Source organism: Sorex araneus, chromosome 1, assembly GCF_027595985.1.
Source record: "Sorex araneus isolate mSorAra2 chromosome 1, mSorAra2.pri, whole genome shotgun sequence".
Lineage (NCBI taxonomy): Eukaryota > Metazoa > Chordata > Mammalia > Eulipotyphla > Soricidae > Sorex > Sorex araneus.
In genome coordinates, this window is record NC_073302.1 from 439366429 (window position 1) to 439382061 (window position 15633).

The following is a 15633-nucleotide window of genomic DNA, read 5'->3' on the forward strand; positions in this document are numbered from 1 at the left end:
AAAAAGATGAAGCTATCTCCCACATATCCTATGTCATCTTCATTTAGAAATCCAAACTGTTCAAAGATTTGTAAGTTTTCTGCACTTGCATCCTGTGGTGGGGGTCGCTTTCATCTTCAGATTGCTTGGGCAATGTCTCCTCCACAAGCCTTGGTTGGCTTGCCTGTAGAATGGGAACAGAGGAGCCTACTGGTTTGGTAGCTGTGAGGCACACGGTAAGAAATAGCGCATGAAAGTGCTTTCTTCCATGCCAGGCACTTTATAGGTATTTGGCTAATGACGCAGATAGTTGATGAACCCACAATTCCACAGAACACCTAATCTGGTGTGCAATGTGGGGCAGGACATTGAATATAGAGTGAAAGTTAAAAAGTTCTGGCTGTGGAGCCCAAAGGGCAGATGTACAAATTATGGATTTGCTTTTTATCAAATGTGTTACAGCAGGCAGGTGTACTGAACCTTGCTGAGGTTTCCTTATTGGGGAGTGACTAATGGCAGTAACTAATGTGGACTGTTAAAGTAGATTATGTGAACCTCTTAGTGCATTTTCTTAGTCACTGGTAAAGGGCATTACAGTTTCCACTGACATTGAAGTTTACATAGATAATAAAATACTCAAAGTAATGAGTATTGATGATGGACTGATAAATATAAGCTTTTGAATACTTTTTCTTAAAAATCTTTAAATTACCTTCCTATTTCATATGCTTTTGCCAATTTTCTTATTTTTTAAAAAATTCTAAGCTGTTTTCTTAACATTATAAATATAGCCAAATAAGATCCTAGAATTGAGGAAATCAAGCAGATGATTCTGCCTGTTTCTCTCAAATATACAAATATACTTATATATTATTATCTACAGATACAGTTCATCATATGCCTACATATAAATATATTTTCATAGGTTATCCATATTTATTTATGTATTTATTTATGTATATATTTATTGCTTTTTGGGTCACACCCGATAATGCACAGGGGTTACTCCTGGCTCTTCACTCAGGAATTACCCCTGGCGGTGCTCAGGGGACCATATGGGATGCTGAGATTTGAACCCAAGGCAAGCGCCCTACCCGCTGTGCTATCGCTCCAGCCCCGGTTATCCATATTTAAATATAGATGAAATAAAGATTTTCAATAAGAGGCAGATTTTTATAATGAAACTGGAATTTTACTCAAAAGTCATATTATTCATCTATATTAATTATTTCTGTGGAGTCAATTACTATAAACTTCAGCAGCTTGAACAACAAGCATTTATCATCTCACAGTTTCTGTGGGTTAAGAATGCAGGAGCAGGGGCCTGGAGCAGTAGCACAGTGGGTAGGGCATTTGCCTCATTTGCCTTACATGCAACTGACCTGGATTTGATTCCCAGCATCATATGGTCCCCAGAGCACCACCAGGAGTAATTCTTGAGTGCAGACCCAGGAATAACCCTGTGCATAGCTAAGTATGACCCAAAAAAAGCAAATAAATAAATAAATAAATACATAAATAAATAAATAAATAATTGCAAGAGCAGTTTAGCTGGGTGATTCTTGTTCAAGGTCTTTTATGAAGTTACAGTCAACAGTTTTTGGGGCTCTATGCAGTCAGGTCATGTGAAGGCTTGACTGAGGCTGGGATATTCATCTCTGAAATGCTTCCCTCACAGCACTTCGGGAAAAGACCTTAGTGCTTGACCTTTGAGCTTTTTCTCCTTGAATTCCATTACGATGTACCACCTGGCTTTCTCAAGAATGATTCAAGGAAGGAGGAACAAGGTAATAATCCAAGAGAAAGTGTAGGGAAGTAGTGAGAACACCTTTGATAACCCGGTCTTGGGAACCACACACCCTCAGTCCTGTCACATTCTGTTTGTTAGGATCGAGGCCCTCTGTCCAGGCCTCTCTTAAACAGTGAGGGACAGGGAGCTAGGCTCCACCCCTTGGTTAGCAGACTGGCTAAAAGTTTGCAGGCCTTTAAAAAACATCCGTAATGAATACTTTTGGATTTAATTTTACATTTTATTCATTCCTCTGAGTTTCTACATTTTTCTCAGCTTTTTAAAATATATCGTGTACAATGAGAAACCCTTATATATGTATACATCGTTTTTACATGTGAACAACTGCATTTATGAGTTGAATTTCTCTCAGTGAAATTTCATATTATGAGTATCAGTGACTATAATAGTTTTGGAAAATCTTCATTCAGCATACAGTAATTAGTTTGACTCTCAGTATTGGGTGCCATTTTTTTCAGTGTTCAACACATCATGCTGATAAACACTAAATCTTAAATATTGATGTAAGGACAGTCTCCATCCCATTTTAAAAAATTTTTTCCCCTTAATTTATTTTTAATTAGTGAATCACCGTGAGGGTACAGTTACAGATTTACTCATCTTTGTGCTCTTGTTTCTCTCATACAAAGTTTGAGAACTCATCCCTTCACCAGTGCCCATTCTCCACCACCAGTAAACCCAGCATCCCTCCTACCCTCCCCAATCCCATCTCCCCACACCCCGCCCCGCCACTGTGGCAGGGTATTTCCTTTTGTTCTCTCTCTCTAATTAGGTGTTGTGGTTCGCAATAAAGGTGTTGAGTGGCCACTGTGTTCAGTCTCTAGCCCACATTCAGCCCGCATCACCCTTCCCCCGCATGGCCTCCGACCGCATTATACTTGGTGATCCCTTCTCTGAGTTGCCCTCTCCCCAGAATGTGAGGCCAGCCACCAAGCCATGGAGTCATCCTCCTGTTACTTATTACTACTATTCTTGGGTGTTAGTCTCGTACTCTGTTATTCTATATTCTAAGATGAGTGCAATCTTTCTATGTCTGTCTCTCTCTTTCTGACTCATTTCACTTAGCATGATACTTTCCATGCCGATCCACTTATATGCAAAATTCATGACCTCCTTTTTTCTAACAGCTGCATAGTATTCCACTGTATAGATGTACCAAAGTTTCTTCAACCAGTCATCTGTTCTAGGGCACTCAGGTTTTTTCCAGATTCTGGTTATTGTAAACAGTGCTGCGATGAACATATAAGTGCAGATGTCATTTCGACTATACTTTTTTGCTTCTCTGGGATATATTCCCAGAGAATATATTGCTGGTCAAATGGTATTACTGAGTCAAATGGGAGCTTGATTTCTAATCTTTTGAGAAGAGTCCATATTGTTTTCCAAAAGGGCTGAACCAGTCGGCATTCCCACCAGCAGTGTAGAAGGGTCCCTTTCTCCCCACATTTTCTCCAACAGCGGTTGCTTTTGTTCTTTTGGATGTGTACTAGTCTCTGTGGTGTGAGATGGCATCTCATGGTTGTTTTGATCTGCATCTCCCTGATGATTAGTGATGGAGAGCACTTTTTCATGTGCCTTTTGGCCATTCGTATCTCTTCCTTGGGAAAGTTTCTGTTCATTTCTTCGCCCCATTTTCTGATGGGGTTGGATGTTTTCTTCTTGTAGAGTTCAACCAGTGCTTCATATACCATTGATATTACCCCCTTATCTGATGGGTATTGTGTAAATATGCTTTCCCATTCTGTAGATAGTCTTTGTATTCTGGTCACTGTATCTTTTGAGGTGCAGAAGCTTTTTAGTTTAATGTAGTCCCATGTGTTGATCTCTGTTTCCACTTGGTTGGCCAGTTGCATGTCATCTTTGAAGATACCTTTATCTTCAATATCGTGGAGGGTTTTGCCTACCTTGTCTTCAATGTACCTTATGGTTTGTGGTCTGATGTTGAGGTCTTTAATCCATTTTGATCTGACTTTTGTGCATGGTTTCAGGTCGAGGTCTAAGCCCATTCTTTTGCATGTGGTTGTCCAGTTGTGCCAGCACCATTTGTTAAAGAGGTTTTCCTTGCTCCACTTCACATCTCTTGCTCCCTTATCAAAGATTAGATGATCATACATGTGGCGTTGTGTGTAGGGATATTCCACCCTGTTCCATTGGTCTGCGGGTCTGCCTTTGTTCCAGTACCATGCTGTTTTAATTATTACCGCTTTGTAATAAAGTTTGAGGTTGAGGAGGGTGATGCCTCCCATCATCTTTTTCCCAATAATTGTTTTAGCAATCCGTGGACGTTTGTTGTTCCATATGAATTTTAGGATGGCTTGATCCGTTTCTTTGAAGAATGTCATGGGTATCCTTATAGGGATCGCGTTGAATCTGTATAATGCTTTGGGGAGTATTGCCATTTTGACAAGATTGATTCTCCCTATCCATGAGCAAGGTATATGTTTCCATTTCCTCATGTCCTCTTTTATTTCATGGAGTAGCGTTTTATAGTTTTCTTTGTAGAGGTCTTTTACTTCCTTGGTTAAGCTGATTCTGAGGTACTTGATTTTCTGGGGTACGATTGTGAATGGGATTGCTTTTTTCACGTCCCTTTCCTCTGCCTCATTGTTTGTATATAGGAAGGCCATGGATTACTGGGTATTGATTTTGTAGCCTGCAACTTTACTGTATAAGTCTATTGTTTCTAAGAGTTTCTTAGTAGAGGCTTTAGGCTTCTCTAGATATATTATCATATCGTCTGCAAATAGTGAGAGTTTGATTTCTTCCTTCCCTATCTGGATGCCCTTAATCTCTTTTTCTTGTCTAACAGCTATCGCAAGTACTTCCAATACTATATTGAAGAGAAGTGGTGAGAGTGGGCATCCTTGTCTTGTGCCTGATCTTAGAGGAAAGGCCCTTAGTTTTTCTCCATTGTGGATAATGCTTGCTGTAGGCTTGTGGTAGATGGCTTCGACTATCTTGAGGAAAGTTCCTCCAAAACCCATTTTGGTGAGGGTTTTCATCATGAACGGATGTTGGATCTTGTCAAATGCTTTCTGTGCATCTATTGATATGATCATATGGTTTTTATATTTCTTTTGTTGATATGATGGATTATGTTGATTTCCTAATGTTAAACCATCCTTGCATCCCCGGGATGATTCCCACTTGGTTATGGTGTATGATCTTCTTGATGAGTTTTTGGATCCTATTTGCTAGTATTTTGTTGAGGATCTTTGCATCGGTGTTCACCAGGAATATTGGTCTATAATTTTCTTTCTTAGTGACGTCTTTGTTTGCTTTTGGTATTAGGGAGATGTGTGCTTCATAGAAACTGTTTGGGAGAGTTCCTGTTTTTTCAATTTCCTGGAAAAGCTTGAGGAAAACTGGCAATAAGTCTTCTTTGAATGTTTGGAAGAATTCGCCAGTGAATCCATCTGGGCCTGGGCTTTTGTTTTTGGGGAGATTTTTGATTACAGTTTCAATTTCCTTAATATTAATGGGTCTATTCAGGTATTCCAAGTCTTCTTTGTTCAGTCTTGGGAGATTGTAGGAATCAAGGAATTCATCCATTTCTTTTAGGTTCTCTTGTTTTGTGGCGTATAGACCTTTCTGATTCGGTTTATTAGGGTTCTCTCTCTCCCTTTCTTTGTGAGTCTTGCTAGCGGTTTATCAATCTTATCTATTTTCTCGAAGAACCAGCTCTTTGTTTCATTGATCTTTCGGATTGTCTTTTTGGTTTCCACGTCATTAATTTCTGCTCTAATTTTTATTATTTCTTTTCTTCAGTCTGGTTTGGGCTCTGGTTGTGCTATTGCTGATGGCAGCCTTGTTCCTATTCTAGAGTTCTTCCTTATACTCAGGCGTTTCTTCCTTATTGATGTGGGGGCTTTAATGAAGACTTAAGGCTAAGTTCTCTTTACAAAGATTTTGCTAAGCTTCTCTTATTCACTGATAGTTTTTCTAAAGTTGAAGTAACCTAATGGGCTATTTCGCATAAGTGATTGAGATGGGCCAAAGCGATTTTCAAAGAAAAAGACTATACCTAATGTGCTAAGGTAGAAAATAATAACTGAGACCGCGTTAGAGGCCGCTGCTCCGGCAGGAGGCCACGCCCCTTTTAGATCACGCCCCCTGAGATACAGGCCACGCCCCAGTTTCTACGTTGTGGGGGCTCTCGGAACTCGAGGCCTGGGAAAAGGGCCCATTGGAGGGAGCCGGATGGGATGGCAGGGGTCGCGGGGCACAGGACGGGGTGGCGGCTAAAGGTCTGATGTCGGGCGGCCGCGTGGGAACCGGGGCGTACCCCAGTCTCCATCCCATTTTACAGCTATTAGCAATAACCAATGAAAAGGAGACATAGCCCTTGAGGGGGTCTTTTGGTAACTCCTCTCCTTGCTTTAAACTTTATTTCACTCTATTTCATATTTTAACTTAATTCTATTAGGCATGAAAAGCTATCAGCCTTTATGAGATTTTCACATGCAATGTAAATATTGTAAAGCCTTTTGGATTGTGAGCTACTGGGGAAAGAATAAATGAATAAATTAGAATGGTTTGAGTTGGGTCATTTATTTTGGAGAAAACAAGACAACTAACCCACCTTTTAGAGGAAGATTAGATCCCCTTTCTTTTATTTTTTATTTTCAGGGTTTATTGTTGTTGTTGTTCTGAGTTTTGGTTATTATATTATATATAAAGATATTTTACTTTTTATTTTAAATTTTCTATGAATGCACCATGATTTACAGTTTTTCATAGATGACTTTCGTTTAGTGTCCCAACACTAATTCTCATCACTTATGTCCGCTTCATCCCCCAATGTCCCCAGGCTCCATCTCATTTCCCAACTTGCCTTCTAGGCAGGAACTTTTTAGTTTTTTCTTGTTTGGGGAACATATGCGGTGGTCCTTAGGGATTACTCCTGACTCTGCACTTGGGGATCACTCCTGGAGGACTGTACAGGGGAACCATATGTGATGCCAAGGATTGAACTCAAATTGGTCATGTGCAAGGCAAATGCCCTACCCACTGTGCTATTTCTCCAGCTGCTGACATGAACATTTTCAGATGTGATTGTTGTGGTTTGGATCTTATGATTACGTTGCTGTTGGTGGTATAGTTTACATATATACATATACCACATATACTACACCACCAATGTACCTGAGATCCCTGACCCTACTGTCCACCTCTTCTTACTTTCCCTTCAATTTCTTTTCTTCCCTATCTACCTCATTTATATAATCCAAGGTCATGAATCTTTGGATCCTTCCATTCCATTTGTCCTGTTATTCTATATACCACAGATAAGTGAGATCATCTGGCATTTGTTCTTTTTCTTCTGACTCACTTCACTTTCATCCAAGTTTAACCTCTAGTTTCATCCAAGTGTATCCCCTTTCATTTTGTAAAGGGTTATTACTGAGAAGCGGCAGTTTCTCATCCTGTATGAGAAGCAGACCCTCTTAGCTTTAATCATTGAGAGAAAGACTCAGGGAAGCTTCTTCTGCTGGAGGTTGAGTGAAGACACATCAATTGGGTGGAGAAGCCAGCAAATGTTGAACAATAGCTTTGAACAGAAAATTTATGATTTTTAAGCTAGGGAGTTTTGATCTAAAAGTTGAAGGAAGAACAGTAGGGATGTGTTATTTTTGGAGTGAAGATAACTGTAACTTCCAAGACAGTTTGGGAGAGGAGAACTGGATGGGTTCGTGGAGAAAGTGGGTTTTATTTTCACAGGATGGCCCATGACTCTTTCTGATTTTCTTTTTTTCCGTCTTAGATAAAGATTGAGTACATCACCTGATGTGGGAAACCATAAAGCACTCAGCAGATAGGAGGTCATATACGAGAGGGTTCATGGAACAGGGGCGGGGAGTTTGCATCTGTCCCTTTGTCAAACAAAGAGCTAGGTTCAATGTCATGCTTACAAAGTGGATAGACAGGTTTTATTCGAGACCTAACTGCATCCTCTATGCTAACTATGTTACATTAGCTTTATCCTCTTGTAAATGCTACCATAATGATGACATGTTTTATCATGGGAAGAGTCTTTAATTCTCACAGTAAGGTGACAATGGTTTATAGTAACAGAAGGGATGATTAGTGCCATTTTTTACCAAAAAGAACACTGGGAGTCAAGGGTCTAAAGTAAATTTCCTTTTGACAAGCACGGCATAAAATGGCAAGACTGAGAACCAAGTTTCAGTCTCTTCAAGCTCAGAGGTAGAACTTGGTGATACAATGGGAAGGAAGGAAGAAAGGAGTAACAGGATACAGACATCTTTTGTGGAAGGGAGCAATCAAGACTCCAGCAAGTGGTGTGATCTACTCAAAAATGGCCGGTGGATGAACCGGCATGACAGTTTAGTAGGCTGACCTGGGTTCAATCCCCAAACCCAAGCAGTGCAAGGAGAGATTCCTGAATGCAGAGTCACAAGTATGCCCTGAGCACCATGAGGTGTGGGGGAAAAACGACTTTCGGAAGCTGACTCGACTATTTTAGCTCCTGTAGTTTCAATGCAAATGAAACTTAGAACCAGACCATTTAAACAAATTTCTCAAGGTCATCTCACTAGTTATTTTCAGGACGAGGAATGAATTTCACATCTATTATGCAGTAAGGATACTCTTCTTATATGCTGCTGCTTTTACTGAGGAGAAGAAAATAGCATGATAATACTGGACTTTAAGCTCACAGAAGGGAGATGCTATTTTATCCTTTAAAATACATCAGAGTGCCCCTATAATTAGCAACTATTTAGCTATTTGGTAAATATTTGATCAGGGAGTAGAACATTTTCAGTTAGGATTGATTAAGCTTATTCTACTAGGAGGTACTTAAGCTTATACTATTAGAGAACAATAAAGAGGAAGAAGCAGTAGAATCATCACTCTCTGGATACTCATAATTTGGGGTAAAATTGGTATTGTGAACCTAAGGAATTAGGCATACTTGAGGAAAAGAGGTCTTCAACACCAAAATGCCAAAGACCCTCCATCTCTCTTAAGTGGTCTGCCTTGTCCTTTCCCCCTCCCTCCACCCCTGACCACCTGCTGGGAAATCTCAGTGTTAGACTCAAAGGCCAAGGGTTTGTCTTCATTCAATTATTTATTCCCTTTTTTGTATCTATGTATTCCACAGATGAGTGAGAACATTCAGTATTTGTCTTCCTTCTTCTGATTTGTTTTGCTTAACAGGCTATCTCCAGTTCCATCCCTGTAGCAGCAAACAGCAAAATTTCATCTTTTATCACTGCTGTATAGTATTCTTTTTTAAAAAAATTTTATTGAATCACTCAAAAAACTAGAGGTTGAGCTCCCATTTGACCCAGCAATACCACTGCTGGGAATATATCCCAGAGAAGCAAAAAAGTATAGTCGAAATGACATCTGCACTTATATGTTCATCGCAGCACTGTTTACAATAACCAGAATCTGGAAAAAACCTGAGTGCCCTAGAACAGATGACTGGTTGAAGAAACTTTGGTACATCTATACAATGGAATACTATGCAGCTGTTAGAAAAAATGAGGTCATGAAGTTTGCATATAAGTGGATCAGCATGGAAAGTATCATGCTAAGTGAAATGAGTCAGAAAGAGAGAGACAGACATAGAAAGATTGCACTCATCTTAGAATATAGAATAACAGAGTAGGAGACTAACACCCAAGAATAGTAGAAATAAGTACCAGGAGGTTGACTCCATGGCTTGGAGGCTGGTCTCTCATTTTGGGCAATTCAGAGAAGGGAACACCAAGTAAAATGTGGTCGGAATTCATGCGGGGGAAGGGTGATGCGTGCCGAATGTAGACTAGAGACTGAACACAATGGCCACTCAACACCTTTATTGCAAACCACAACACCTAATCAGAGAGAGAGAACAAAAGGGAATACCCTGCCATAGTGGCAGTGTGGGGTGGGGGGGAGACGGGACTGGGGAGGGTGGGAGTGACGCTGGGTTTACTGGTGGTGGAGAATGGGCACTGGTGAAGGGAAGGGTTCTTGAACTTTGTATGGGGGAAACATGAGCACAATAATGTATAATTCATTTCAATTCTTAATGTAATTTTATTAGATCTATAAAGTCCAGATGAAAAAAAAATTTATTGAATCACTGTGAGATGGGGTGAAGTGATAGCACAGCGGGTAGGGAGTTTGCCTTGCATGTGGCAAACCCGGGTTTGATTCCTCCGCCCCTCTTGGAGAGCCTGGTAAGCTACTGAGAGTATCCCACCTGCACGGCAGAGCCTGGCAACTCCCTGTGGTGTATTCGATATTCCAAAAACAGTAACAAGTCTCACAATGGTGACGTTACTGGTGCCCACTCAAGCAAATCGATGAGCAACTGGATGACAGTGATACAAGTGATATAGTGATACTGTGAGATAGTTACAAGCTTTCATATTTGGTTACAATCACACAATGTTCAAACACTCATCCCTCCACCAGTGTACATTCCCCACCACCAATATCCCAGGTATACCCCTTCCTTTCCCACCCTCCCCCTGCCTCCATGGCAGGAAATATTCCCCATACTCTCTCTCTCTACTTTTGGGCATTATGGCTTGCAACACAGACACTGAGAGGTCATCATGTTTGGTCCATTATCTACTTTCGGCACACATCTCCCATCCCGAATGATTCATCCAGCCATTATTTTCTTAGTAATTCCTTCTCTATTCCATATGTCTTCTCCCCTCTGCTCATGAAGCAGGGTTCCAACTATGGGGCAATCCTTCTGGCCCTTGTATCTACTGTCTTTGGGTGTCAGCCTCATGTTATGTTATTCTATACTCCACAAATGGGTGCAGTCCCTGTATGTCTGTCCCTCTCTTTCTAACTCATTTCACTTAGCATGATTCTGTTCATATCTATCCATTTATTAAGCAAATATCATGACTTCATCTCTCCTAACAGCTGCATAGTATTCCATCGTGTAAATGTACCAAAGTTTCTTTAGCCAGTCTTCTGTTCTAGGGCACTTGGGTTGTTTCCAGATTTTGGCTATTGTGAATAGGGCTGCAATGAACATATAGGTACAGATGCCATTTCTACTGTGCTTTTTTGCATCCTCGGGATCTATTCCCAGCAGTGGTATTGCAGGGTCATATGGAAGCTCAATTTCTAGTTTTTGAAGGACTGTCCATATTGTTTTTCAGAAAGACTGGACCAGTCGGCATTCCCACCAACAGTGAAAGAGTGTCCCTTTTTCCCCACATCCACACCAGAACTGGTTGATTTTGTTCTTTTGAATGTGTGCCAGTCTCTGTGGTATGAGATGGTATCTCATTGTTGTTTTGATTTGAATCTTCCTGATGACTAGTGATGTGGAGAAACATTTTTTCATGTGCCTTTTGGCCATTTGTATTTCTTTTTTGAGTAAACTTCTGTTCCTGCATAGAATTCTTATTGTGTACATATGCCACAGCTTTTTAAAAAAATTCTTCAATTCATTAATGGGAATTTAGGTTGCTTCCATATCCTAGCTACTGTACTTAGTGCTACAATGAACATAGGCATGCATTTATATTTTCAAATGAATGCTTTTGTGTTCTTGGGGTAGATGCCCAGAAGTAGAATTGCTGGGTCATATGGGAATTCATACTTACTTTGTTTGAAAGTTTTCATACCAAGGAAAACCTTTCATTTGTAATCACAAATGAACAGTAGAAGGGCTACTCTGGAGGTACTTGATTGGATATTGATGGAAGCAGATTTTTCCTAAACAGCCACCACCTAATTCCAGCGTTGTTTCAGAACATGTGATTTTATTTTCCTTTGCTATTGTCTACTTCTTGGTTTTTGCCCCTTATTTCGCTACCCTCAGTTTCACATTCCTACCCCTCTGCCAACCATCCTCTTAGAAGAATGTCCGATGCTATAGTATCAAACCCATTGATGAACTAAAAATGTTCACAGCCATTCTCTAACAGGAGAGAAAGGGAATTGAATATTTGAGTCACCAGGAGTGCTTTAAAAACCTACTAGAAAGTTTAGTATCATAGATTGAGTCTTTCCTCACCCCCCTTTCCAAACTGCTGTATATATACCTTCCTGTAAAGATGGACGAAATGAAATTAACCTGCAAGTATGAAGAAAGAGAAGCAGACACTGTGCTTGGGGTTTCAGAGAAAAATATCTCAGCTCACAATTAGACTTGGGTGCCTACTGACACAAAGGGTCTTGGGCAATGCCTTTAACTCAGTCTTATTCCTCAATCAGAAAATATTCCTGTAGAGTACTTTTGAGAGGCTCAGCACCACATTTCAGAATTCTCAACATTTTCCATGTCACTGACTATGGAGAAAATGATGATTGACATTGCTAGATTCATGGAAAAAGTTGTGGGTTTCCAAGGGAAGCAGCCCCCTGTGGAATAAGGGCCCAGTACTTTTGGCCCATGCCTCATTCAGTGTTTACTGAGCAGAGAACGTTCACTTTATGACTGTCCAGCTTAGAGTGGTAACTCAGGTAGGGTAAAAGACTCATTTTCACTGTCCTGTTAAAAAGTAGTAGAAGCAGACGGACTGTCAGCATTATAACTATAGGCATAAAGTATGTGAGAAGGTTTCCGGAGGACATATAGTTTGTGAACATGATTCTAGTAAGTTGCACAGGTGCATTAAGGAGTTAAGAAGCATAAAAACCAGATGAGACTGGTTAAGTGTTGACTTTTAATCGACATAATGTGTGGTTTTGGGGGTGGATTGTTATGTAATTTGTTTCCTCTTCATTATCCATTTAAGCTTTCTCTTAGGAAACTTGCTAGCTATATGATAAGTAAAACTCAAATCTAAAACTGTTTTCTCTCTCTCTTTTTTTTTTACAGATGGCAATAAAAAAGCTGAAAAAACTCAGTGGCTTTGAGCTTATGCTCACTTTTCTTCTGTTTACACTGTTTATTGTCACGATTCCTCTAATTGTGCTTTTATTCAAAGATGGTTCTTCTGCATCTGAGTCAACAGGTAAAAACAACCCAAGAACTCCCATCTTTCTGATTCTGTGGTCACTCTGATTGGAGCAAATGCTTCATCCATGGCAAGGAAGTGATGCTTTCATGTTGGCAGGAGTGCATAGATGTTTTACACATGTGTGTTGTCCATAGATGTATATAGAGTGCATAAATGTACATGTGTGTTGGTGAGCAGTGCCTGTACAAGAGGCATTCACTGTAGTTAGACTAACTCCTGACTCTCTTCCCGCTTAACCTGGTGCATGATTTCACAGCAATTCTTGAAATCATTTGTTGATTTTCAATGAAAAATTTTATTTCTATTAAGACTAACAATTAACAATATGCTGTTTTGTTGTATGTGTGTGTGTGTGGGTGTATACAAAGAGTCAAACCAGATCCTTACATATGCTGAGTGACATCTCTGACCCTTGAAAGAAGAATATTGAAAGCAATGAGATACCAAATAATAAATTAAAGTATTTCAGGCATATTTTGTTCTTAAAAAATCTAACAGAGAAGGCTTGTTAAAAATTTGTGGTCCCAGATAATTTTTTTTAATTAGCAAAAGTTATAAATCAAAGACTTATTTTTTTCTTCTTATTTTAATTGTTTTGAAGAGTCAGTTTGCCAGCACACTACTGCTTGGAGCTATTCATATAAGTGCTTTCTCTTTACATTAATTCAGTTTATCATTCAGTAAACCTTGAGTTTAAGATGTTACACGTAATGAATTTGACCACTGGGTATTCAGAACTAGACACCAAGGAGGCTGAATCCGTCTCTCAGAGACTGACTTATTTTACTGAGTACAATGTCTTCATTTCCTCTTTATGTTGTACATGCTGCATATTCCTTGATTTATTAATTTATTAAATTTTAACTTTATTTTGTTTTGATGTGGAAATCACACCGGTGATGTTCATGGGCTACTTTCAGCTCTGTGATGGGGACTGCTCCCAGTGGTGTTTGGGGGCTATGCAGTCCTGGGGGCTGAACTCAGGTTCCAGCAGACAAAAGGTTGCTGGAGCCTAAGGGTCCTGATTCTATAACAAAAACAGAATAATAATAATAATAATTAATAATAATAATAATACTAATTCTAAGATACATAATATTCAGAATTCCCCTCTTTAACATATTCCAGTGTATGTTTGTACCACATTTCTGGTATATTCATCTGTTAAGAATATGTTTATTTGCTCATTGATGTTCTCCAAGTACCTGCCAGATAACTAGCACATAACCATGCTCTAATAGCTGTTGGATAAATTTACAAGATGTTATTGATATGCTACCAATGCTTGACTTGGAATTCTAGGCCCAAACATCACTGAAAATGCATGTATTTTATATTGGTAGATTTTATGCCTCTCTAGTGTTTGCTTCTAATAAACTTTTCATGAAATGAAAAAAACAAACAGAAAAAGGAACAATGACAGCATAGTTTTCCTAAACTGACTTGGACGACCTCCAGGGGAAAAATGCGGTGTGTACATGTGTGTGCTTGTGTGTGTGTGTGTGTGTGTGTGTGTGTACAAGGGGGTGTGTGGGAAGGGGAGGTGGGAGAATCATTATTTGAATTAATGTCAACAGAAACTCATCTTTCTAGTATTTAAAGAACAAGTTCCTACTATTCTGAAGGAATGAATAAATTATTTATATTAAAAAAGTTGTTGAACCGTTTTGCTCTAAAATGAGTCATGCTGAGTTATTCATGACTTAACTGAGATTCATCTAAGAGCCAGATGAACCCATACCTTCCAGGAGCAATCTGTACCTGGCATGTCCTTCTTCCTTGTCCCCTCGAACCCAGATCATGCAATCTACACTTGTGAGAAGTTAGATTGATTAAACAATGACTCAACTGACCATTTTATAATCCTGAAGATGGAATTTTCATTTCAGGCAGAAGCTAGTCTCCATATGGGATTTTTCAACTCACCAATTCGAACTAGAAAGGCAAATGAAAAGAAAACCGGTTCCAACCCTCATTATTTTGTCTGAATGCTTCTATTAGCTTATTGCAGAACACCTTAAAGAAATCTCTCTTCCTGATGGTAGTACACAATCAACCTGAATTTTCTACTTGATCGTTTCTTAAATCCAATTAAAGTGCCTTGGTGAAATCTAGCTGCCAATGTCTATGTTATTGGTCTCTCTCTACAGTTTTTGTCACAGAAGACTACATTTCCATCAGAATGTTCTCCCTCAAAAGTATTGTTTAAAGACAGAGTAAGCAGAATTCAGGTTCTTAGGATTAGCGAGTAACATTCAATGCAACATCCTCCTCTGCATGTATAAATCAGCAGCTGGGGATAGAGAAGGACCAGAGCAGGGGGTAGAGAAGGACAGAGCAACACCTCCAGATGTTTTGGTAAAGAACCAGATAACTAATGTCTTACCTTTTGTGAATCTCTGTCCTAACCATTCAATTTTCCCTTCTTAGTGAAAGAGCGACTATAGACAATGCATTAAAAAGTATAAAACCTGGGCTGAAGAGAGTACAGGGGTTAAGGTGCTTGTCTTGCATATGGCAGATTCTGCTCAATGGCTATTACTGTATATCATCCTCTGAGCACAGAGCCAGGAGTAAGCCTTGAGGGTCACCAAGTGTGGCCCCAAATTCCTCCCCCCACCACAAAATACCAGAAAATACCTCATGTGGCTTAGGCCTAAGGATACTATAATTAAAAATAAAGTTAAAAAGTAAAAAAAAAGGGAAAGAAAAGAAAAGAAAATTAGGCAATGACCTGATTCAGTCCTCAGACCATAGTTTATTGATTCCAGAATTAGAGATAACTGATTTTTTTCCTTGGGGGGTTCCCAAGCTAGTGGTGGAGTCAAGTGCTTGATCTTGTAGGTGCTGTCTTGTAGGGAAGGTTCTTGTTTGTAGGAAATGATACAG

The 15633-nt window shown here is 39.6% G+C and overlaps 1 protein-coding gene across 1 annotated transcript in view; it reads left to right on the top strand.

The window, feature by feature from the left end:
- The first annotated feature begins 1718 nt into the window (after nucleotides 1-1718).
- Nucleotides 1719-15633, top strand: part of MGAM (maltase-glucoamylase) — a 120881-nt gene continuing 106966 nt past the window's right edge. The window contains 2 exon segments of the mRNA XM_055129602.1: nucleotides 1719-1766; nucleotides 12603-12738. Coding sequence (XP_054985577.1) covers nucleotides 1719-1766; nucleotides 12603-12738 — 184 coding nt within the window.